Source organism: Durio zibethinus, chromosome 28, assembly GCF_047325235.1.
Source record: "Durio zibethinus cultivar Kanyao isolate XHJ-2024 chromosome 28, ASM4732523v1, whole genome shotgun sequence".
In the NCBI taxonomy this organism is placed as follows: Eukaryota; Viridiplantae; Streptophyta; class Magnoliopsida; order Malvales; family Malvaceae; genus Durio; species Durio zibethinus.
The window spans coordinates 12,576,353-12,603,817 of record NC_143189.1 but is presented as its reverse complement, the minus strand read 5'-3'; the positions used below and the strand labels follow the sequence as shown (position 1 = coordinate 12,603,817).

The 27,465-nt window shown below is 28.4% G+C and overlaps 1 protein-coding gene and 1 pseudogene across 3 annotated transcripts; one reads left to right on the top strand and one right to left on the bottom strand.

Moving 5' to 3' along the window:
• The first annotated feature begins 555 nt into the window (after positions 1-555).
• Positions 556-4,225, top strand: LOC111281147 (AP2-like ethylene-responsive transcription factor At1g16060; annotated as a pseudogene). Its single transcript, XR_016335059.1, has 7 exons — positions 556-598; positions 709-823; positions 991-1,073; positions 1,415-1,502; positions 1,669-1,740; positions 2,133-2,278; positions 3,475-4,225. The product of XR_016335059.1 is annotated as an AP2-like ethylene-responsive transcription factor At1g16060 (transcript).
• Positions 4,226-9,131: 4,906 nt separating this feature from the next.
• LOC111281058 (Low temperature viability protein) lies at positions 9,132-12,294 on the bottom strand. 2 transcript variants are annotated; one of them, XM_022868637.2, is made up of 5 exons: positions 11,746-12,294; positions 11,266-11,661; positions 10,374-10,976; positions 10,104-10,235; positions 9,132-9,422 (listed from the first exon to the last, which is right to left on the bottom strand). In XM_022868637.2, the coding sequence occupies exons 1-4, from the start codon at positions 12,205-12,207 to the stop codon at positions 10,104-10,106; spliced, it is 1,593 nt and encodes a 530-aa protein (XP_022724372.2). In that variant the 5' UTR covers positions 12,208-12,294; the 3' UTR covers positions 9,132-9,422. The 2 variants fall into 2 exon arrangements, with proteins under 2 accessions (XP_022724372.2, XP_022724371.2); XM_022868636.2 differs by having other exon boundaries at positions 10,108-10,235.
• Positions 12,295-27,465: the final 15,171 nt, after the last annotated feature.

Below are 27,465 nucleotides of genomic sequence, written 5' to 3'. Positions count from 1 at the left end.
TTATAGATATTAGCTTCTCATTAAATGTTTTCTCCAAACTTTGGCCAAAAAAGGCACTTACAAGGTACTACTACTACGAAACTTCATAAAGGTGAGGTAGATGCATAAATACCGTATTGAATCCATGTGTAATGGTTTGTTTCTTGGCAAAATTAAATAAAAAAAATCCATGTATAATGCACAAAAAAAAAAAAAAAGAAAAAAAATCATGTATAACTCATCAAGACTTTAGAATTTTTTTGCCCTTGTCATCACGCTTCTCTTCCCTCATCATCACGTTGTCGTTAGCTTTCCTAAGTATTTCTTTTCTGCTAACCTATTTTTATTCATTATTTTTTGCCAATTTGTTCTGGTTATTGTATTTAAGATTTTCTTCATATGTCTGCAAGTAATTAGATGTGTAGGTAGTATTTTTTTTCTTCATATGTCTAAGTGAGGTATTGGCTTTGAAGAATCTGTCTAAGTCAGGTATTTTTGGGTAAGCTTACGACGTAAAAAAAAAATAGCAAATGATTTTTGTAAAAAATAGCCTAGATTAAAGTTTCTTATTAATACATGACTCTGCTTTTAAAGTTTGGAAATGGAATCAAGTACCAATGTATATATTATTATATTTTTTAATTTTGATTTGGTTTTACTTGTAATGGTTAGATGGTGAAGATGAACAAAAATCTTTGGCTTAACCTTTTCATGGCGAAAATCTCACAGCAAACGGTACTTCAACCAATATTGCAAAACCTACAACCAAAGTGAAGCGGACTCGTAAAAGTGCTCCCCGTGATTCTCCTCCTCAATGTAGTTCGATTTATCGACGTGTTACAAGGTAAACAAAATACATATTTATGATTTAATGTAAGGATCCATCAACTGCACCCCACTACAAGTTATTGTCTGGTTTGGGGCTTGGCGGATTGTCCTCATGGTTTTTTTTTTTTTTTTTTCTTGCAATTCTGTTTTGATTTCGTTGCCTCAATTTATTGGTTTGATTAGGCACCGGAGCACAGGGCAATTTGAAGCTGTTTTGTCGGACAAGAATTGTAAGAATGAGTCTCAGAACAAAAAAGGAAGACAAGGTAATATGATCTTACTTTCTTCCGTATCCATGTTCTATTTTACACAAATTATTGGCTAAGAATTTTGATTTAATTTTATAAATGTCATGGTTGATTTTTCTGATGTTATTGATGGTACTGGCAACGACAATCAAATCAAATTAAAATTAATACAGTATATTTAAATGAGTTTATCACCTAATTATTATTATTATTATTATTATTATTATTATTTTACTTTCTATTTAATAGGTTTGTCATTATCAATAAACTATTTTTTTTTTTTTTTTGTCTTTTCCCTTTTATCATCAATTTTGTGGCATCATTGGAGGATTTAATTGAAGTGTTGGATTTTGGTTTAGGTGCTTATAACGATGAAAAAATGGCAGCACGTGCTTATGACTTGGTTGCATTGAAGTAATGGAGATAAGATTTTATCCTTAATTTCTCAAGTTTGAATATTGGACTTTTTTTAAATTTTTTTTGAAAAGTTTTTTTTTTTTTTTTGTTCATTTTGTTTGGTTTGATTTATTTGATATTGAAGCTATTGAATCCTAAAATTTTTATATTTTGGTCTAAACACTTAATTTTTCATTTATTATTTTGGTTAATTTTAGTTATCAATTTATCAAAATGAGCTTAAGAAAATGGACGGTCGAAAAGAAGAATATATTGGATCTTTGAGGAGGTAATACTTAATAGCAAAACTTATACTCCTTTTTTTCTTTTTTAATTCACCTATTTTTGGATGTAATTTACAAAAAAGGCAGTAAATTTTATCTGGAAGTCTCAAAGAATAGAGATGTAAAAATGTTCCAAATTTTTATTTTTTTATTATCATGACATTTCAATTTGAGTTTAATCATAGAATGGAATGTAGGAATTCTTTTTGAATTATTTTTTAGTTATATCTATCTCTCCCAAAACTTCTTTTTTTTTTTCTTCCATTTAATTTGCTTGGTCCATGCAATTTCATTTTCTTTTGAACCTGCTTTTTAGTATTTAAAAACCAAACGTATAATCATAAATTTATATAAGATGTTAAAATTGGGTTGTTATATTACTATACAACATTTTAAGACTTGCTTGATCTTAATTTTATAGCTGTAAAATTTCCTTTTATGGGAGGCTATGGCCTTTGAAACTCTTTCACCACCACAATGGAAGATTGAAAGCTCGAATTAGCAGCGTATTTGGCATCAAATATCTCTACCTTAGAACTTGGGGTAATTAATTTAATTTCTTCTAATTAAAATTCTCATTTTCTTCTAATTGCCCACACAGAATTATAGCTATAGTACTCTTGCCTTTTAAAAAAATTTGTAGTACCTAAGCGTTATGCCAATAATCCTTTTCATTTCCCTTGGCATATGGAAAGTTTATATATCTATATATATATATATATATATATATATATATATATACATGTCACGGGTCGAGACTTAAGCTCCGACTCACACGGACTCACACGGTTTCAAGATCCAGACATCCACTCATCTGACGTTCCAGATCAGCTTACCTATCATGGTTCACATCATTGTGAGGTATTGTCCGCTCTGACCTCCTTAACTTCACGGTTTTGTCCTACAAAAAGAATCTCACAAGGGAGATTCTTCTCCACTCAATCTCGTGACGCCCTCGTCACGGAGGCTGGCCACTCTGCGTACCTCCTTCGAGGTGCTTGGCATGGATCGAACGGTATAGAACTGGCTCTGATACTGTCACATGTCGAAACTTAAGCTCTAACCCACGCGGCTTCAGGATCTGGGCATCCACTTATCTGGCGTCTCAGATTAGTCTACCTATCACAGTTCACACTCTTATAAGGTATTGTCCGTTCTGGTCCTCTAGCCTTACGATTTTGTCCTATAAAAAGCCCCTCACAAAGGAGAGGTGGTGTGAACCCCTTTATACCTCAGTAACCCTCTTTTTATGTTCGATGTAAGATTCAAAACTTCTCTTTAGATCTGTGATACACACACTTAAGATTATCCAAATTTAAATTATGATCACTATAATTAAGAATGTAATGCTTTATTAACAAACCACACGAATTTTGACATGGTACGTGAAAGTTAGGATTGCACCAATTGTCAATTTCATTAAATTAAAAGTTAATGGGAGACTTTAACTTCAAACAATAAATATTTCAAAGTATTAATAAATATCTATTTTGGTACAAGATAAAAGGGAAAAGATGAGAATGAATTGTAATCAAATCCAGTTGGTTGCGATTTAGTTCACCAAACCTCAACTGCCTACTCGCAATTCAAGCTTTGAAAAGTCAATTGGAGTAAATCTCCAAACCTCCACCGAAATCTGCATGCAAATTTAGTTCTCTACTTTATTATATGTCTTCACGTTAATTCTTAAACCACCACTGGTTTTTGTTTTGGTCATTATTTATTATTCATTTTTTCAGCGACGCAAGAATAAGCAGCGACGACGTATGACATGGCGTCCATGGAGCACCGAAGACTCAATGCGGTTACAAAATTTTATCTTAGCCGTTACATCAAATGGCTACGTCCAAACCAACAAAGTAACCCTAATAACTCCGAAAAACCTAAGCAAAACCATAATGTTGACACCAATTCAATCCGAAGTCCTAAAAATGTATTGGATTAAGGTTTTCCGTCCAACCTCAAAGCTGTCGAGCACTCCACTGCAACATGGTAGCAATGGAGAAGGTGGCTCAGCATCATTAGCACTAGGGCTTTTGTTGCAATCATCAAAATTAAACGAAATGCTAGAGAGGACCTCAACGATTGATTGCCCATCAACACCATTCGAGCCTGATTTGCCACGTCGGAGTTTTCCCGATGATATTCAACCGACTTTGATTGTCAAGACTCTAGCGGCTACACTGAGGATGACAATATTATTTTTGGCAACCTAAATTCATTCGTTACACCAATGTTTCATTTTGAACTTGATTAGAGTCGAAGAAAATGGCATGCATAGACATTTTTGGGAAAAAAAAAAAAGTCTATCCTTATGGTATGGACACTCTTAGTTTTGTGAATAATTAATATATCAAAAGTAGGGATAGTACTGGAAAGGACAACGGCGACAAGAGTAAGATGATAGGGGCATTAGATTATTATTTTTTTAAAATTAGTGTTAATGCTTCTACTCTTTCATTGAAATTTGGAAGAAGGGAGTTTTCTTATTTGTATTGGTTCATTTAAATGTCGATAAAGATGAAGATAGACATTCATTTATCAAATATTCTTAATAAAAAGAAGTGGCGTATACATTTTAGAGCTTCATTTTGACTTTTTTTTTGTAAGGGATGTAAAATCTTCGTCTTGGGTGTTGAATTCTTGATTGAGTTCTATTTAATTTTCTCTAACACCAAAACTCAAAAAAAAAAAAAATTAAAAGATTTTTTAATAAAATTCATTTAATTTAATATATATTTTAGATAAAACTTTTTTTTTTATTTTCTTGGATTTGAAAAGGAGAGTTTCAAATATTCTAACCCTATAAGCTAGAAACGCAAACACTTAGGCCTAGTTTAGCATTATTGTCGCAATTGAGAAAAGCTCAATTTGAAAAAATGTATTTAAAAAGTGCTGTAAAAAACTATGGTTTAAATTTTTTGAGTTTTTAGTATTGCTATTAAAAATGCTGTGAGAGAATAAAATGTTTAAAAAGAAGATGATGTGAAAAAATAAAGAATGTCATTTTCAATATTTTTGGAGTAAATTAAGATATATGAAGGAATAAATTATTTTGAAATTTAATCTTGAAATTTTATATAAAATACGATTTTTATATTTTCTTAAAAAATAAATTTACTTCAGTATAGAAATAATATATTTCCTTTATAATTTCAAATTATATAAATATAAGGTTTGAATTTAATAAAAACCCAAATAATAATAGTTATACATACATTATTATGTAAATATTATATAAAATATATACAATTTTGTAATTTATAAATTATTTAATATTATTTAGTAATTTTATACCCAAACCATCATTAACCAACCGCGACTGCATCCCCAAAATACATTTGCGTTAGGCTCAATTTTTGCGATAAAAAACAACTTATATCTCTCAAAGCAGTTTGTTTAGCATTGCCTTGACAGTCAAAAGCAGTGTTTGACAACTGAATGCAAAACGAAACAAAGCCTTAACACATACACTATTGATAATGTGATTGAATGATGTTAGTTTAACGAGGCGTTCTATTCATGCCTCAACAATTACTTCATTTACATCACAATAATTATATTACAAATTTAATTTCGAATAAAATTACTTAAATACTCATTAATAAATTACTTTTTTGTCCTTCATATACCTTCTTTACCCCTTTTCCTTTTTCCTTCTTCCCAGCAACCTTCACATTATGGTCAAAATTCCCACCCAAAAATTTTAAAAGTGTTTGTGACATTTTGAATATTGTCAAAATGGAAAGGGAACTTAAGAAAAACACGGGTAAGCTGATTTTATACCTAAATTCATACTTTTCGAAATTACATTTCTGAAACACAACTTTAGTATTCAGAAATGCATTTCCAAAAAATCCATATGTGACTGGACATAAGTTACCAAAATGAATTTCCAAGATAATTTTATATTACCGGATATATATATCCAGGATTGTGTGGACTCATAACCGCTCTACCAACAATAAGCATTTATAAGTCTTCGGATACATTGCACCGATAGGATGCACATGCATAGACTTACGAATACATCACTAACAACAAGCATTTATGAGCCCCAGAATGTACTATATTGACAAGATACATGTACATAAACTCAAAAGCATTTAATCAACAATAGTAAGTGTGAAATGGAAATGACATGGAAACCAAATCAAATATTTATTTCCATTAGATCCATGCATCTTAGTTAAATGGTGCATTGCTTCAAAAGAAGCACATGAAACTAATCCAAAATGTCTCATTCAACAAAATGTTATATTCATTGAAATATGCACAAACAAAATATATATCTAAACACTTTTTTTACAACTTTAATGCTCTATCACATGATCGCTCAAGTGTCTCCGAAATACACCTATAACATAGACTACATCAAAATGTGTACAGACTTGAACATACATTCGGCTACCTACATAGAATATTCAACATAGGAACCTTTTTATTATCACTATGAGTGCATTTAGATTTTAACAATGCCACCTTTTATGATAAGCGCCTTACTAAGAGAACAAAAGTGCACATCATACCTACTCAACACACAGTCAACCTAGGTTTTTATGAAACAAACAGAGTATGCCTCTAGATTTGTCACGAAAAATCTCAATTCATAAAACAGAATAAGGCATCACCTAGATTTTTCATTTGAAGTGACATGACAACATGTACTTTGTCCCATGCAATAAATCAGCATCATTGGCTGCCAATAAGATATCATCAACACAGAGCACTAAATCACAAAGCTATTCCCACTGACTTTTAGATTTATGCAATGATAGACAATATTCTCCTTAAAGTGGCAATCTCATCAAGCTTCAAATACAATAGATTGGATGTCATTTAAGTCCACAAATAAACTTACTAAGTTTACAAACCATATGTTCAATCCCAAAAACCATTAAACCTTCATGTTATTCCATTTAGATGTCTTCAGTCCATATGATTTAGCTCCAAATCAAAATGAGTCACCAATGTCATAAAGATTCTAAAAGAATCATTGGTAGAAATAGGAGAAAATGTTTCTTTATAATCAATTCATTATGTTCACTTAAAGCCTTGGCCACAAATTTAGCTTTAAACCCTTTTTACTTGCCTATGGAGTCCCTTTTGGTCTTGTAAATCCATTTACAACCAATAGATCTATAAGCATGTATCAATTCACTTAGATCCCACATATCATTATACAACATTATCTCATTTTATGTGTCAAGCATCCAACTCAAAGAATTAAGATCATTAATTGCTTATTGAAAAGTAGTAAGATCAAAAGACATATGAGCTTCATATTCATGTTCATTTACAAATTCAGGCTCAAGTTTCGAAATTGAGCATTAGGATCAACTGTTAGTTCATTTGCTTGTGGCACTCCTATCAAAGGATAAGTCATATAAGGGATGATCACAACTATATATTCTTTCTTGGGAATAACTTTGTTGTGCTCAATACTCTCACTATCTAAATCATCTTTTAAATATATTTCACAATTAAACTTGATGATTCTAGTATTATATTATGGACAACTTTAACTAGAACCTTTTGAGTCAATGATATAGCCAATAGAATAGCTACAGATAACTTTCTTGTCAAGTTTCCTTGACTACGAGTTGTAGGCCATTACCAGTTCCTTACAATCTCAAATACTGAAAGTGACGCCAACTCGATTTCTTGTTAGACCACAATTTATAATGACTTTTGAGAACTAGTTTTACTTAGAGCTTGATTTTAGATGAAAAGTGGAAAGAAATGAATTTTAGATGTGTCCGATAAAAAAAAGGTGAAAGGAAAAAAATAAAAAAAATAATTATTTTCCACACTTAATAAAACAAATCATTTCAAATTGATAAAAATAAGAAAAGTTAAAATGAGAAAAATATGAATCAAATATGTATATTTACAAAATTATTTATATATTTTTTTAAAATTCTCTCCCTTTTTTTAACTTACTACTAGTATAATTTTCTTTTATTTTATTATTTTTCAATCCTAACAAGTAATGAATGTATATTTACAAATTTATTTATATTTTTTATAAATTTTATCCCTTTTTTTTTAACTTACAACTAGTATAATTTTATGTTATTTTTTTTTATCATTTTTCAATCCTAACAAAGTAATGGATGTAAAAAAGAATTACTTTTTTATTTTTTCACCCAAATATATTATATCGAAAGAGAAAAAGATGTTTTTCATCTTTTTTTATTAAAAAATCTTTTTATCTTTTTATTTTTTCATCTACCCGACCCGCTAAAGCCTAAATGTCCAAACTAGCTTTCATATTTCAACATTTTTTACCCTTGTCCGACCCGCGAAATTTTAACAATTTATGAATATAAAGCTTATTTTATTACAGCTATAGATAGAAATTAGTAGATCAAACATTATTGACATCCAAATACCAATAACTTTTTGTGTTCAAAGGGAATAAATTCAAATTAAAAATCTTTACACATATCTCACTTCATCCTTGCCAAAGAGTTGGGCCCAAGTGACATCGTTCAACAACCGCGTTCAGATTTCTTAGAATAAATGTGTATATTATTGAGTCATTAGATAATTACATAGAAAAAGTCTGTATTTTATTATGTTTGATAAAAGAGGAAAATGAGAGAAAAAACTAAATAAAAGATAATCACTTGAAATTAAAAAGATAAAAAAATGAGGAAAATGTTGGTTAAATGTGTATTATTACAAAATTATTAATTTTTTAAATATTTTTTTATATCCTTTTATCTTAACTTACAAAAATATAATTAAAATTTTTTATAATTTTTATTTATTTTTTCATTTGTCAACCATACCAAACAATAGATAAAATAAATATATTTTTTTTCAGTTCTACATTTTTCCTATCAAGCATATTACTACCAACAACACTACGTAACAGGAAAAAAAAAATACATCCATTCAATTTTCTCTCCTCTCAATTTTTTATCTTTTTCCATATATCTATCTATTTTACCAAAGTCTAAGAGAATCTACTTTACCAAACAAAGGCAGAAAGAATGAGGCAAAAGATACTTGATGCAATATGGACACAAAGATGCTTGTTCAAAATGTCAACAGCTCTGCATCAGAAACAATAGTAGCACATACTGCAATTCATCTCATCTTCTAAAACATCATATAAGTTTTTGTTTTTCAATTTTTTGTTTTAGTCAGTATACTATATAATACACATTGTAGAATACCCAAAACAAATATTTAGTTTAAACAACAAAATTATAAAAAGAAAAAACTACTCACAACAGGAAGCTAACATCGTCTGAATTGAAACCTTAGTTCATCTTCCATTTTAAAAAGCTTGGGGCACTGGCACTTACTGACCTTACAAATTGAACATGCATATTAGTCATTTTCTTAACATACAAGAATAGTCAGATTGGAAGATGAACAGAAGTGGAGGCAACCATATTAATATAACACATTTAAATGCAAAGATAAATTAAGCATCCACACCTAAAAAGATTAAGCAAAGATCTTCCATGTTATACGTCAATTTTGAACTCAAAACATCAAATATAAGAAAATTAACAATTTAACAGCTAGCACCAAAGGATGCTCCAAGCACAAATGAGGTGCCTTTTTCTTGTCAAGTACCTGCGTACGTGCACATGCATAAGCATAAGCAACAATGAGAGCATCCCAGCAGAAAATACAGCCTCAAACAACCGACCAGCCCAAAGTTTACCTATTTAGAACAGAAATCAAAAGTCAAACTAACAATCAACTAACTCCCAATTATCTTAGTTTACAAGAATGATGATTATAAAATACTAGAAAATGAGATTATAACTTGTCTATTTGAACAAATTTGCCAGTTTGTTTTCACAATTCACACAATTTGTAAGTGCTTGTTCTCTAAATCATAACAGTTATCATCAAATAATTCAAATTACATCTCTTCTATTCCAGAATAAAAAAAAAGTATTCATATTCTGCATGCAAAACTTTATCAAAACTAGCCAATCATTCATATAAAATCTGTACGGCTACACCAGTTAGCCTTTTTGTTTAAACCACAATTGAAACTACTTATTTACTCCTATAACTTGGCCTTTATAAAACGAATAATTACCAGTTTGAGGAATACGAAAATTCCATGACACATTTGAAGACTATAACAGTCTCATTATCTCCATTTACCACTTCAAAAGTACTGGCAAACCACAAAATTTAAAATTTGGACATGACCCATTCTAAATTCCTAATAATGGCACCAGAATCCAAATTTTCCCATATAAGAATTTCCAGCCAAACTCTTGAGCATACTGTTCTCTCTCTCACTGTTGAAATTTTATGATTGAAAAAGAAAAAAAAAAACCGATGAGAGGAAGAAAATCATCCATGCTTTTTTTATTAATTAGTATACCTACATTAATCGAATGGAAGATGGGCCAGCTAGAGCAGCTACTTTCTGAGCTTGCTGGGCTTCACTCCGGTACAGCTCTTTCGTTGCCTTTTTCATTCGCCGTGCTTCACTTCGCTCCCTTTTTACAGCAACCTGAAATCATAATTCATCAAATCAGAAAGGAATATACATCCATGAAACATGATTTGAATAAGTAAACATCATTTCAAAGCACTGAACAAATTTTAGAAGTAGGCTTAAACACAATCAAGCACACATGCAAATAGATACCTTCCGTTCTTTCTTTTCCTCCTTATTCTCTTGGCCATGTTGCTTTCTCTTAAACTGTTCAGGTTTTAAGCTACCTGCAACCTTAACTTTTTCAGTAGCAACCTTTCTGCTATTAGGTAAAAAGTCTACAGGGAGCTTCTCTTTTCCTCTAAGGGATATAACCTGACTTTTGGCACACAAGACCCCAGATACAGTTTCAGCCAACTTCTTTTTCCTAGCGACCTCTGGAGCTTCAATTTTTCCAGGGTGATTATCAAGAGTTGAATACGTGGAAATGATGCTCTCACAATCAAATTTCTCTGACTCATCACTGCTTTCCTGCACAACCAGCACTTTTTCATCTTCACTTTCATTTTCATACTTTTCAGCATATTCAGCACAACGACGCATGATATCAGCAGCAGAGGCCAGCAGCTCTTTGCATTTTAGACTCTCACTACCGTGCAATAAATCAGCAGGAGCTTTATACTTGTCATCAAGCTCCAAGTCATCCATATCATTTTCATTAAGGACATTTTTCAGCTTGTCTGCCAGAAATTCTTCTTGTTCAGCTATGTAACCCTCATATTCATCATCATCAGTGCCATATTCTTGCTGTTCAAGCTGTAATAGACAGATAATTAGATAAAATTACCATCAGTACCGTATTCTTGAACTTCAATCGAAAGGCAGCCAGCAGAAGGTAAAATCTTGAGGCAACATCCTAGTTCAGCCAATTGCACTAAACAAATAAGACATAACTTTAACTTATTTTAGGTGAAAAAAGTTTCTAAAAGTGGAAGGAAGTCTTCTAATCCCTCCAAAGCATACAAACATTCACAATTTCATAAGTTCCAAACACACAAATTACTAAGAAAGAAAACCAAAATAGATTACTCTAAAAAAGACTCACAATGTCAAATTGCTCGTCCAAGAGACTCCGGGCGTGTGGCTTTTCCACTTGGTAATTCCTTACTTCATTAGCAATCTCTTGATTGCCAGAATCAGAACCAGCTTTCTTGACACCATCAATAATAACGTCGGATTTCTCAACAAAATCCAACTTCTTATCAGTCTCATCACTCTCTCCTTCTTCAGCCGTGTTTGCTCTTAGAACAAAATCCTCCTCCAAATCCTCGACATCCGAACCAAACCGCGACAAATCACTATCATCAAGCAGTGCAGCCACTTCAGGATCAACCACTTTCTGCATCCTCGCATTAAGTGTCTTTGAAGCAACACTGTATATCGACTTCTCATTGTAATCCCCTTTTGATTTCAATATCTGTACTCTCGAAGCATCATACGCCTAAGCAAAACACAAACAATTAATCAAATATAAATTAATCAGAAATTACACCAAATTCTTTAAAATTTGATAACTTGAACCAACCTTTATATCACGAGGAAGCTGATCGGGCTTGAACTTAGGGTTATGATAGAAAGCAGAGCCGCCACCTGTATTTCTAATCTCTCTCAGATGAATCAAATAATTGTAACCATCATCTGGAAACCCTAGCTCCAAGATCTCCTTCCTGACCTTCTCCGGCAATGCTCCCTTCTCATTCGAGGCCTTACGAGAGGAGTTTCCTAACACGCTATCGTAATCGTCGCCGCCGTTGTCATCGTCGTCGGGTGCATCGGCGAAAATTGAGTCTTCTTCATCGTATTGACTGTCATTGTAGCAACGGTTATCTTCATCGAAGACGGTGTGAACGGAGACGGGATTGTTGTCCACTCGGACGAAGACTCGATCACTGCCAGGTGCGTTGCTGTAATTGGGATCCGAGGAGTCTCGCGCGAGTAATTGGAACGTCGCCGCTTTTTTCTTATCGATGAATTTCTTTTTGCCCATTATTACGGATTTTCAGATACTGCAAAATGGAACAAATAATCACAGAGGTTTTATCTTATCTGTTGGTGCGCAGATACCATAAACCCTAATTCTGTAGCGGCTTTATCATAAACCCTAAATAGAATGTTTACCCACTACGCATTGGGTACATTTGTCTTTTTAAATATTTATACAAAACCTGTACTTATATACGTTATGTTCGTTTGATATTTAAAATAATAAAATTCGTAATTAAATATTTAAATTTTTATTTCATTAATATATTATATTAAAGTTGTTATTAAATTGCAAATATAACATCAATATCTAATAAAATTATATTATGTGTTGAAAACGTTTAGATCATGTCAGCTATAATTTTTTTTAAAATTTTTAATAAAATTCAAAAAAATAAAAATTTTTAAAAAATAAAAAAAATTTAAAAAATTCTGAAAAAAATCAAAACAATATTTTGAAAATTAAAAATTTTAAGAAAATGATCAAATTCTCCAAAATTTTAAAAAATTAAAAAATTCATATAATTTTCAAAAAATTAAAGATTTTTTAAAAAATCCAAAAAAAAATTAAAGATTCAAAAATATAAAAATCAAAAAAAAAATAAAAGCATATTCTAAAAACTAAAAAATAAAAAAATAGTGAATATTTCAAAAATAGTTCCCAAAAATTCAAAAAAATGTAAAATTAAAAGAATTGAAAATTTTAAATAAAATTAAATTTTGATTAAATAATATTATTGTAAATAATAAAAATAAGAGTAAATGACAATATATTATGAGGTTTAACATAATTTAAATTTACTCCCTAAAATTTAAAAATCGATACTTAATTATTTTATTATTTGTTTTATTATATTTTTACCCAAAATCGTTATTTTTTTTTATTTTTTTAATCTTTAATTCATATTCTCTCTCTACTATTCATCTTCTCTCTTTAAATCAGATAAATTTTTTCTCTAAATAACTAAATCCAAAACCACCGAAAAACTTTTCTTCACAGCCTTAGAAAAGTAATCTCAAACCAAACCTCAAAATTTTAATTTTGCTCTTGAATGTTCCTATTAATGGTATTCTTTGATTGTGTTGATTATTTTTTATTGAAACTTTCAATTTTTTTACTTATCTGTTTATATGCAAATTTTAAGTTTTGTGTCTCTTTAAGAATAGAATTTTTGTTATAAAAAATTGTATTAAGCATCAAATAAATAATCAATTTTCATTCAACAACCACCAGAAACCTAAGGACAACCATCAACAAACCTAAAAACTCATAAACTTAGAAACAAACTCAGCACCTACCAGAAAAACTCACAGAATCTAAATCTACCCCAAATTACTCACACACAATAAACCTACAAAACAACAACAAATCCACATAATAATCACAGCAACTCATCAATAATGTTTTTTTTTCTATGGATTTCGGTTTGAATTTTTTGAGAATTTTTGAGTTTTTAAAATAGAGACGTAAAAAGGAAGATGGAAAAGATCAACTAGCGGCACACACCATAATAGTATATTTTTTCAACATTTGATCTCCCATTTATTGAACATTGTGAAGAATTCATGTTTTCAACCCAATTTTTCTTTGAAAAATTTGAATCTAAAAAAAAGTAAATAAAAAAATATTTAGAAAAAAGTTAAGGTTTATTGATTAGGTGTTAACGGCATTAATGAAAACTGATAGAATGCTACAAATATATAGTTTAGGGTGATTAAATGTTACTTTTTAAACCTTATGAGATAAACTTAAATCATGTTAAACCTCAGATATATTTATGTAATTTACCTCAAAAATAATAGTGATAATAATCAAGAGATAATTTGGTATGTTTTTGTTTCTTATTTTCTATTTTATTTTCAATAATTTTAGAATTACAACAAAAAAATTTTTTAGTAATCAAAACAAAAACAAAAATTTTCAAAATTATTTGAAGCAAGATTTTCTTTTTTGTTTTCATTATTTTCAAAAACATGATTTTTTAACACTAAAGATAAGCGAATTGTATCTTATGCTAATACAATATTATATATATTTATAATAAAAATTATAATATAATTTTATAATTTATAAATAAAAATAAATTTTAAATTTAATACAAAATCATAATAAATTAAAAAATATTTGATTAAAATTTTAGTGATTCAAAATTAACATATAATTTTATTTGAATATGAAGAAAATATAAAAACTATTCAATATAAATAACATGACAATATAATATTTAATTATAACATTTGGTTTAAAATTATACCATTTAATATAAGTTTAATAGATTTTAATTCATAATATTATTTGGTACTTAAATAGTTATATTTTCAATTATATTATGTTTTATATAACTTTAAAATATATATCATTGGTCTTATTAAATAATTTAATTATCTTGGCCAAAAAATAATTTAATATTATATCTAATTGAATGTTAATAAAAAATAATATTATTTATAATATGTTTAATTTCTACTGAAGTATTATAATATTAAATAAAAATTATTTAATTTCATCTTTTCAATCTATTAAAATTAAAAGTTAGAAAAATATATAAAACTAAAAAAGTTTTATATGATGTAAGTTGATCCCTTTTATATTTAATAGACAATTAAATCTTTTTATTAGATAATATAAATTGTATATTATTATTATAATTTTATATTATACTTAATATATAATTAAATACAATTATATTACATAATATTACTTCATATTATAATATTATTTTATATATTTTAAAATATATATCCGTAGACTCAATTCATAAGAAATAATTTAATAATATTATTTAAATGAATATTTAATATTAAAGAATATTATTTTAGACTAATTCGTCTTAATATTTAACAAAATTTAATATTAAATTATTAAATTTTATATTTTATATAATATTACTTAAATTAATTGAACTAATATTCTCTAATTATATTATCTAATTTATATTTAATTATAATATTATTTAAATGATATTAAATTCAAATATAATTAAATAATAAAATAATATTATTTAAATATTTTTATAAATAATGTAATAGTATTTCATAAATATAATATTATTTTTTATTTTTAAAAATATACTTGTCAATTGGACATGTTAGGCAAAGTTTGGATCAAGCTAATTCAGTTCACTTCATTTTGAATTAAAAAAAAAAATTAGTTTTGGGTTAAGTCACTTCGATTTCGGGTTATTTTAGGTTCGGGTCATTTTAAATTTAGGTCATTTTAGGTTCTGATCATTTTTTTTTTTTGGACTAATTAGAATTCATGTCATTTCAGTTTGAGTATTTTGGGTTTGACATAGGTTATTTGGGTTCGAGTCGTTCATATTATTTCAAGTTTAATTTATTAATTTTTATGAATCAAATTAGATTAAATTTAAAAAGATTATTTGATTGATTTCTAATCATATTTTATTATAACTTTATTAAAAGATACAAAGTAAAAATAATATTTTAAAAATAAATATAAATATTATAATCTGTATATGTTAAATTAAAGTTATTTTTATATCATTAAAAAATATGTCATTTTATTAGACTTAATAAATTTAAACATGATATGATGACATAATACTAAAATTATATGAGAAAAACCGGTATAAATTTTAAAAAAATATGTTTCATATTTAATCGTGTCGACACAATTTTTGACAAGTGTACGATACAAAAAATATATTTAACTAAATTGTGCTATACTAATACACATATATGACTCGCAAAATATGTTTATGACGTTTGACGCATTTAATAGTTTTTTATGATCAAATTATGCCAGCAATTCTTATATTCTATCAAAATTTAGTCTTTTTAGTGTAATTCATACAAATGTGATCCTCATTATATTTCAATTTAATAATTTAATCCAATCACTAACTCTATTAAATTTTTGCTATTAAAAATATTGATGTGACAAATGACTTAATAACATAACTGTTGACTTTGCTTATACAATATTTTGATTAGTTAAAAGAGTAACTAATGATGACGTTGATTAAATGAAATGCCAAGTGACCATTTTTATTAATCCACACTATACTTTTTATTTTTCAAAAAAATTAATTTAAATTTTTTAAATTGTTAAAAATTGAAACTGAAAAAAAAAACTTCAAAAAAGAAAATGAATTTTTCATTTTTACTCTTAACCTTCCCTCTCTAACTTTTTTTTCTCTTCAAAACCTCTATTTTCCTCAAGAACACATTCACCTGATAATTTAAAAAATCCATACTTTAGCTAGCCTCATTATGTTGATAGCTGTCCATCGTCGACGATTGCCATTGCCCTACTGTTTGATTCCTTTCACCTCTTTTAGATTAGACTTTTTGAAAATCATTTAAATATCCCCAAATCTAAGTTTGAACCCTCACTATTCAAAATTACAAATTATATAACAGCATATAAACAATAGCTTCATCGGGGTTAATACTTTTACAAAGTTCTTTCCTATTGAAAATCCAATTGCAGATTAAAGTTCAAATTTCAACCATAAGAAAATATTTTTAAAAATGTTCAACCCAATTGGAGATCTAGAGTTATTTATACAAGTTACCTACATTCAATACTCAACAAATGAAAATTTGATTACTCACATTTTCCTTTCCAGGTTTGTTTACAAAGACATAAGAATCTACTAGCATTTTCATTATCACTAGAAAAAAAAAAAAGAAAAAAAAAAGAGATTAAAGAATAATTAGTCTAACTTTAAGACTTAACACTTATAAACAATATCATCAAAATTGACAAGAAATTATTTGTCAAAATCAAAGTCGGATAGAATTCAAACAATTAACCATTGAAAACAACAGTTGGCATTTAAGCTTGGTGTCAACCTATTAAATAATAAGAAAGAAATTATGAGAAAATTTGTTAAGCATGGAGAAATAAAAAGCCTAGTGAGACTCTGATGGGATTTATATCAGTACCAATTATATGGGTACCACAATGGAGAATATAGGTTTTGGCTCTAAAATGAAAGAATTCTCTATAAATGGTATAAGTTTACATTCAACAAGATTGTGTCTAATGATGAAATCAAACAACTCTCATCATTATCTTTGAAAAATGAGTTTTCGAATACATGCATTTTAAACTCATTATACAATGCATTCTTAAAGAATAATGGAAATGCCATGTGTATACTATGAAGCTCAATTTCTTGTTGATCAAGACCATTGCTAAAACCATTTTGTAGTTCAATGTAGGAAATCGATCCATCTTCACCAAAATCCTTATCATTCACTTTTTCCTCTTTGGATGGTTAATCTTAAAGAAGTTTAAAGAATAAGATATCTAAAGCTTTGAGCATATGATCATAAAATGGATAAGCTATTAGACAAGTAAGTTTTTTAGTAATGAGTTCCTTCTCATCTTCAAGCTTAATACTATATTCAATAAAGAATGTGTCAAAGGGCTTAAGTGATCTATTTAGTAAGCTTGCTTTATCAACACATTTATCCATCTCATGCATTTTCACAAAATCAAGAAAATGATCTCCAAAGAAATTGGGAAAAGACATGAATGGAATATCAAGCTCAACTTCTTCTTGAATGCTATCTTTTTTCTTAACTTCCTTAAATGATCCATTATTATCAACTTCCCTAGCCATAGGTTTATCCTCAACCTCTATTATCTCTTTTTTCACAATATTTACAAATTATGACATTTCCACCATAATGGGTTCTAAATCATCATCATCAAACCACATTACACCTCATCTCCTTAAGTCATCATTTAATGTACACTCGTCTTTGTCTAACCAACTTGGTTTTGACTTTATAGTACTAGGCAAGGATATTTAAAGGCAAACATTTAGGATATGTACTTTTTGACCAAGTTGGCCAAAATTCCTAATAATGCTTCTTGGGTTTTGAGGAGTTTTGCTTGAGTTTGGAGCAATTCAGTGAATGTCTCCTCAAAGGATGATTTCTTTTCTTGTGAAAAAGATGGTAGTGAAATTGTGTAGATGAAAAATGATATGAAGATGAATGGCATTGTGATGAAGAAAGATGTTGTGGTAGAAATAATATGAAATTTAAGGGAATGATAGTGATGGTGGAATGTATGTAGGCAATAAAGGGTATGGTGAAAATGAATGCTCTATAAGATAGGTTAAGGTGTACTTAGATAGTGATTTAAAGGAATGCCCTAGACTAATGCCCCGCATGTTCTTAAGATTACCTTTTTAAGTTTGACTAGTGTAGGTGATTGAGTAAAATTGAGATTTTTGGTTAAGGGTACACGTATCACTATAGTTGTTTCCATTATGCACATGATTTCATTTTGGCTTTGGAATTGATGAACAAAACTAGGTTTAGGATCATGACTAACTTTAATATAGGCCTTTATTTCATTTACTAAAGAGTTTTTTTTTTTAAAGATAAAATTTTAAGGACCGACTCTTTTTTGGTTTTATTTTTATCACATGTCTATTACAACAAATAATCACTAGAAGAATAATGTCTAGCATGGTCTTCAAGGTGCTCAACTATCTCATAAAGATTAAATTCCCACATAGAAAATAGAACAAAACCTAAACATAAATATAATAGCTATGTATATTAAAACTATCTACATTAACCTATCTAATCTAAAACTACTAAAACTAAAAGAGGATGCAAATACTCTAGCCTAAGCTAAGGTAAGGCTATGTATGCTAAAAGGTGAATTCATCTATAAAATAGCATGTCAAAGCAAAATATTAGGCTAATGGAAATCTTGACAACCTAATCCCTGACAATAATGTGATAATTATATTTTTTTTATAAAATTATCATGTCTTTAATCAATTAATTTTATGCCTTACTTGATCAATTTTTGCTTAATTTACCCACTAATTTTTTCAATTGCCTTATGTGTAGGTGAATTGAAAATGTACCCACACCTAACTTATCCAATTATTTCATGTGTAGGTAAAATTGAAACATCATGCCCACACCTTATTCTCTTATGTTGGAAGGTTAAAATCAACTTGAAAATGGAGTGAAAAAAGGTATAGAAATTGCTTGCAAATGGCGTCAATGTTAGGTAGAATATTTGCAATGTTTGGCTAGTTTTTAAGGTTGTTAAATGAGCTAAAATAGCTCTATATTCTAGGCCTTAATTAAACCATAAAGAATCCATCAAGATAAATTGCTTTGACTTAGTTTTAAAATCAATCCGAATAAAATTTAGTGTCTACAGTTATTCTTTTTTGCTTATTTCTGTGAATCAAGAATAGGACAAAGACTAAAACATAACAATTTTGTCAAGACAAGTATACACTCAATTTGTTTTTAATCACATCTAAAAGCTCTTCTCATTAAAGGATACGACAAAAATAAATTGAAACGAAAGCATAAGTATCACTGTCAAAAAATAACTTCGAATATTACCACCGAAGGAAACTTGGATATTGCTACCAAAAAAATGCAAATGTTTTTGAATATCACCATGAAAAGGAAACTCGAATATCACCACTGAGAAAATGCAAATGAGTTTGGATATCACCACCGATAAAAATTTGAATATCACCATCTAGAACATGTAAATGAGTTCAAATATCACCACCAAAGAAAATTTGAATATGACCATCGAGATAATACAAATGAGTTTGGATATTACCACCAAAAGAAACTCGAATACCACCATTAAAAAAATACAGTTGTAGAGAAAAATGTAAATTCAAACTTTAAACTCAGATAACACCACCAAGTGATTTTCAAAATGTCTCAAATATCATCACTAAGAAAATGAAATTCAAGCTTTAACACTCAAATATCATCATCGAGAAAATTCAATTCTAACTTTAATACTCAGATATCACCACAGAGAAGAAAAAATTTAGACTTTTAATACTCGAATATCATCACTAAGTGATTTTCAAAAAACGCTTGGATATCACCATCGAAGAAAATGAAATCCTTATTTTAATACTCAGATATCACCACCGAATGGTTTGAAACAATTTATCATAATATTTTTCTTGACTAATGCATATTTCACTGGTTTTACAACTTTCATGCAAATTAGATTCGACTTAAAGCTCTCATTTTATACCATCTCATTGAAATTTCTAAAAATTATTTATCTTTCGAATATGTTTTTGTCCATTTCTTTTTTTTCCTTCTTTAATGTTTCCAAACTTAGTAAACACCACTATGGTATAAATGCCTTCTCTTAAAATGATGATGCAAATAAAATGCAAATACCTTTTACAAATATGCCAATATTTACATCCCTATAAATGATGAACAAGCTAATGATGCAAAAGCAAAATCAAAAGATGCAAATGCTCAAATTTTCTTTTCTTAATTAAAAAAACAAGTCAAAATATCCAAACGCCCAAAATCTTCTTTTATTAAAATTTTCAAAGTTCTTTCATTTTTTTTCAATCTTGAATCATTTATCTCATTTCAATTCAAAATCCTTTCTTTGCTACTCATTTTTCATCAATTTCTACTTTCTTTTTTCACAACTTGGATTTCTCAACTTTTCTTTCCATTTTATTTTCATCTTCACTTTAAACATGCATATGATCAGCTTAAACTTAATGAAAGGGAATTGAAGAAAACAAAGCATTGAACTATGGTGAAACTCAATAGATAAAACATACTTTTGTATTAAAAAATGCTTTCCATGGTGCTATTTATTTTCCTCAAAATTGATTTTTTTTTTTAAATTTCATTTTTCTTCCTTAAAAACATTTTGTTTCAATGACAAAATTCTCACAAAAAAAATTTACCTTAGTTAACCTTTATGAAACAATGTGACTCTTAAGTCTCTAAAAACAATGGTGCTCATTATTATGCATATGTCTAGACAAAGTAGCAATTCCATCTTTTCAAATGGCTTGGATGGTTAATTGTCAGATTGAAGTCATGATTATCAAAAGGAACCTTATGACATGATGGGAGAAATTGAATTTCTATTTATCCAGGCTCAACAACAAATTTTTTTAAAAGTTTTTTTAAGGTACAATCAAATTTATGACACCTTTTTTGGTATCACAATATGGTATTTTAATAGATGTCAAGACTAATTGTGGTAAGTTTAAGATCATGCTAGGATTTTTTATGATAGCCCTTGCACACATCTTAATTATTGGTTGCAATGAGTTTTCATGTTACAATCTCATATTTGTTATAGACCACCCATTTTTAGGTTTTCACCTTAGATCTCCATTCTTTTATTTTTTTATGATTTCATCACGCATTTAAGTACTTTTGTGAAGGAGAAAATTTTGCAAAAAAAAGAGGTGCAAATGAAGTTGATCATGAGATTCTACAAGGAACAAACTCCTCAGTTCAAGTATCTATATTTGATCAAAATAAACTTTTCAAAATATGTAACATAGGCCAAAATTCAAAGTTCTGAAAAAATGGATAAATAGGTCCAAAACATATGTTTGAACATTATCAGACCAAGGATCATTTTATATCATATAAAAGACTTTCCTATGAGCATTTATCCTTTTCATTTCTTTAATTTTAACATCCTATCATCTCATTTCTTTTTCTCTCATTTTTTTTATTTTTTATTTTTATTTTTTTGTATCGATTCCATTTTTACTCTTTCTTACATATTTTAACTTTTGCTAGAATATATTCAAAACTTCTAAAACTTAATTTATCTAACATTTGTCTTTACAACATGAGGCATTCTTCCTTTGTTGTTGAAACATGATTTCATCAAATAGATCATTCTTTGTATTTTTTTCCTAATGTAGAAGGTAATCTTTGGTCAAAGTTCATTTAGAAGGAATTCATTAAGCTCAAAGGTATAGCAAATAGATAATTTCTTATTTATGAAAAGATGAAAAAATATGGTCGTTTGTAATATCAAGCTCGATTACATGTGCTGAAGAGTGATTCCATGAAAAATCCAATTTTCATTTCTATCACCTCTCATTTTTTTTTAATTTCATCGTTTTTTGGGTTTTGTTTACTTTCTCCTTTTGAGATCATTTAAATATCTAGAGTGCACAATATGCCCATTGACTTTTTTTTCTTTCTTTTTTTTTCTTCTTGTTTTCATAACTTATATGACAACCAGTTTTTATCCTATCTTGATTAGCTAACAAGGTTTATATGATAATGAAAATTACGTTAAAAGGGTTTATTTAGGTCCCTATTGTACACATCATCACCAAATTAGATAGTGACATGAATTAGGTAGTCTTGGGGTAGTTGAAAATCATTCTCTTTTGTCAATATGCACCTAGATAAAAAAAAATGGTGCATTTATGTATTTGTTGCTATTTGAATGACTTTATGTTCGAAGCATAGCTTTGATACTTATCAAATCACCAACATATTGATAAGAAAAACATCATTTTTGTCTGATTTTCAAGGACCTCAAAAAGTTTTCCTAAATTAATCAATTTAGTGTTTTTTGCCTTAACAAGAGGAGTCATAAAGTTTAAACTTTTATGCTTTGGAGCATTAAGGTTTTTCAAGTGATTTTGAGATATGAAAAGGATACGAAAATATTTTATTTAGATAGATTCATAATAACAACCACTAATTTTTTTTAGAATTTTTATTATGAAAGAAAAAAAAATTTTAAAAACTTGAGACAAAAAGAAAATGAAAAAAAAAAATTCTTTCAATTAACATTTAGATTCAAAATTCAATACAAGTCATGAAGTTCATATGCATGTCTAACACAAGAATGAAAGATTAAAAATAAAGTAAAAGGGTCACATTTTTTTTTAATTTTGAATCAATCAACCTCTTCGCAACACTAAACGAAGTGTCCACCATTTCCCCACAAAAACACGTAGAACCAATCTCTAATTCCTTCTTTGACCATTGCATCAAAATTATTTATATCGATGCTTTAACACCTTCGGTTCACTTTTTTTCCAATTTATCAAGGTAGAAAGTCTTCAATGACATGATGATCCATCTTCGTTCTAAACTCTATTTTCTTAGCTTTAACGAGATCTCTAACCTTGTATTTCAATGTGGGGCAGTTCTCTGTTGAGTAGCCCTGATTTTCATTATGGTAATCATATTTTGCATTAGAATCATACTATTTTAGTAAGGGGGTTGAAGGGGTTCTAAATGCTCAGGCTTCAAAAAGTGATTCTGGATAAGTTGGAGTAACAATTCGATGTAAGATATGGAAATAAGGTTGACATGATTCTTTTTTTTGTTACTTTGTTGCCCTTTTTGTTATTTTTGAAAAGATTTGATTGATTGACTGATTGGGGTCTAAGTGCAGATGTTTGAGGTGAAAACTTGGTTGAATCTCTAATTGGTTTGAGTAAATATTTGATAAGACATTATTTATAACAGGATAATAAAGGTGGAAAATTGGGTGAGGATAATACAAGACAAAACCACTATCTTGTTGTTCCTCATGAGTAATAGTTTGTATATCTTCTTCTTTCTTGGATGTCCTTCTTTTTTCTTATCTTTACCATTGAGTTTTCTACTTTTTATTGCATTCTCAATTATCCCTTAAGAAATTCCCATGTCCACAAAATTCTTTAAGGCATTCCCAATCGTCTTATCATAATAAGGTGTTAAAAGAGTTTAACAAATAAAACATTGATTTCTTTTTTTATAAGCTATGGCTAAGCCTGGGCAGCCACATTTTTCTATCTTTGAATATATTCTTTAAAGCTCTTAGTATCTTTTCTCTTCATATTTTACAATGAAAGATAACTTTAAGGCCAAATCTTCAATGTGCTTGTATTAGGTTACAAATATCCTAACTAATTCTTTTCACAAAAAGATGTGAGTTTTATCCAATTGAACATACCACCTAGTAGTAAACCCTGTAAGACTGTCTTAAAATATATGAATTAAGAGTTTGTCATCACAAACATGAGCTGTCATCTTCCTGCAATACATAATGATATGGGTCACTAGACATTTGGTCTTATCATAACTTTTAAATTCTACGACCTTGAAATTGAGTGAAACAATCACATCTGACACTAAACAAAGCTTCAATACATCTACAGATCTATAAAAATCTATTTCCTCAATAACTTGATACCTCTTCTCTATGAGATAAATCTTCTTTTAGATGCTTGAATTTTTTATTGCTTCAAATGATTTTTTTTTCAATTTTTCTAGTTTTTTAGAAAAATTAAAAAACTAGAATTTATCTTCAAAAATAGTATATCCTTGGGATTATCTTTATGCAATTATTGAAGGTATTCTAGGATGAGAGTATGCCCTAAAAGTGGGCTTATTATGATTATACTCCTTCGGATTCTTGGACTTGATGTGAGCCAAACCCAGCAGGGTATAAGAAATCTTCAATTCTTCAATTGTGGGCTTCTTTCACTTCTCCATTAAAAATTTTCAACATTCCCATTATTTGGGCCATGTCTCCTCTTATTTCATATTTAGGTTTCTCAAATTTTCAATTCAGCTATTTTGTTCTTACTCTATGGGTATTAGATAAGTGACAAGTAGATTTCTTTGAAACTTTTAACGATCAAGCCTTTGAACCATTATTACCATAATTAAGAATTAAGATGATGGGTAGCTACAAATTTATGTGAATAGAAAAGATTTATATGAATGAATGAATAGATACATGCATTGAATGCTATCGAATAAAAAACTCTAAAAATTAAAAATTATTCTGACAATAAGTATCTTTAAATAACACTCTTAACTAATCATAAAATCTATTACCTAATTTTATATTTCAACTTTAAGATCATGATACTACCATTGATAAGTTCTTCAACTGATACAATTAGGCAATGAACTTTCAGCAATCTTGAGCTCCCCTCTATTCTCAAAATTTAATCAACTAACTTTGATTAAACCCTGCACTTTATGTTTGAAAATGAGGTAATTTTTTGTTGAAAGGCCTACATTCCTAAAATGATAATCGCACGGAGCATTAACATTATACCACTTAGGGTAAAGAGCAAAGGAAATGGTGCAATCAGATGATTGTTAAAGAGTTATGAAAATAGCTCAATGTAAGTTATAAAGATTGGATTAATAATGGCTTTCTCTTTCTTTTTACTCAATGATTTTTTGGGTTAAGTAGTTATTTATCATATCAGTACGGGCCTTGGAATATAATTAAATGTATATGCTTGATGGTTCATTAGGAAACTTGGCTGTTGGATGGACTTATAAGCACTAGGGTCTTAGAAAGCATTATTCATAATTAGGAAATAGTATGGGTTTGGGCCAATATGTGGAGTTCGGGTAAAGTTAAAAGGTCCTATCTCTTCTACTTCATTTTTGACTTGGTCTTTTCTTGAGTCATCAGATACATTGGCATAACTTGGACTAGTATCAATATTATGAAAGGCTTTTTAGTCCTAACCTAGTGTTTGTTTGATGCATAAACAAATTAAGTGTGATGAGGCTATTTAAAAATTGGCCGCTTCAAGCTTTTCCATTAACTTGGTAAGTTGCATTTTTATTTCTCGTATGTCATAACCAAATTCCTCTTGGTTAAGTTTCAAGGCCTATATCCATGCTTCCAATTTGTCTTTCATATTTTTTGAATTGCTAACCTAGATAAAGCAAATTATTTCTACATTATGCAATGACATTATGAATAAATGATAATGACCTATGAATGAGTGAAATGCATGAAATGAATGAAAATAGATAAATAAACAAACAAATAAATAAATAAATAATTGCAAACCTATTAAAGTTAACATGATTCATGCAAAAAAGGAGAACAAACAAGAAAAAGTTAGCATACAATATAAATAATAAAAAAGATAAAACAAGTTAGTGCACAACTTATGTAAAACAAAAGGTATGTGGTTATTTCTACAGAAGGGAAGGAAATGGTTCTATCCTAAAGTTGGAACCCTAAGGTTTACTCTACATAGGATTTAAGTTTGATGTAGGCTAAAAAGTTTTCAAATTATTCCTCACTGTCATCCACGTTGAACTAGTAAGACACTCCAATATTCAACCATGATAGGTTATAAGTAGAAAGAATTCAATTTGAATGAAAATATTTCGTTAACCATTATAAAAGTTAATACCTCACGAGAGCATAAGTACTCTACCTTTTCTTAAGAAAAATAGAGCTTGAGTTTAGAGCTCATGTTATGATAAATAAACAAATAAGAAAAAAATTAGGCAAATAAATCAATAAAATAAATAAATAAAATAAAACTATTCAACTAGGACTTTAGGATTATATAAAATTAATTTTTGCTTCAACTCTCTTAAATCCCTAGTAAAATCACTAAGCTGTTATAATGTATTGGTTCGAATAGTTAATCATTAGATGTAAAATTTAAAAGTCACCATTAATTTTTTTTTTGTTGAGGTGCGATTGGCACCAATCCTATTTTTTAATCAATTTATTCAAGGTTGGGTTCGTGAATATAGTTACGCATAAGGAAGGTTTATAGCACCCTAAAGTAACCATCCGAAAATAGTACCAAATAATTTTATAAGAACCAAGAATGGTCTTGTTCAAATAGTCTTTTACTTATTATTTTATTATTATCTTATTATTTTTTTAATTTTTATTATTAAAAATTTTCTAAATTATTCCTCAAACTTTTTGTATAATTTAAGAAAATTCCTCATCTCAAAAATATTCAAAGAAATCACTTATTTCCTTAAAGAGGCTTCGTCATCAAATTTGTTTTAATACTTTCAAAGCAAAGTTGGTCATAATTCTCTTATACCAACACTTTTGATATGATTCAACAATTTGAAGGAAAATCATCACTTGTAACTTCCTCTTAATCAATGAGAATTTTGATCCATTTTGAAATATGCATTTATTATTTTTTATTATTGAAGTAAGTAAAAATTTTGTTGATTAAATTCTCAAAATATTTCCAACATTTTTAGACTATTTCAAGAAAATCTATTGTATAGGAATTTAGATAAAATCTCCACTTCTCACTTCATCTTTATCCCATCATAAGAATTTTACCTTTCTTGACAATTAAATTTTTTCAAGTTTCGTTATTATTATTTTTTGTTGAAAAGATTTTTGAAAAATTATACCAACACTTTTGGTAAATTTTTGAACAATTTTTTTCTTCGAAATCACCACTTGTGACTTTGATTTTCATTGTTATATTTTTTTCTTTATGTATTTATTTAATTTTGCTAATGATTTGAAATTATTATTATTATTATTATTATTATTATATTTCAAAATTTTTAAAATATTTTTAACACTTTTAGAATATTTTAGAAAATTTCTTTGCATGATTATTCTCAATAAAATCACCACTCATAACTTTATTTTTTATTAATAAGTTTTTTATAGTTGAAAACTTTTAAAATATTTCTAACACTTTTAGAATATTTTGGAATT

Excerpts from the sequence above, each read along its gene's own strand:
- LOC111281058 (XM_022868637.2), bottom strand. The coding sequence starts at position 12,207 with ATGGGCAAAAAGAAATTCATCGATAAGAAAAAAGCGGCGACGTTCCAA. Across the intron at positions 11,662-11,745 it reads AGCTTCCTCGTGATATAAAG|GCGTATGATGCTTCGAGAGT; the intron begins GTTGGTTCAAGT and ends TGTTTTGCTTAG. Across the intron at positions 10,977-11,265 it reads TGGACGAGCAATTTGACATT|CTTGAACAGCAAGAATATGG; the intron begins GTGAGTCTTTTT and ends TGTCTATTACAG.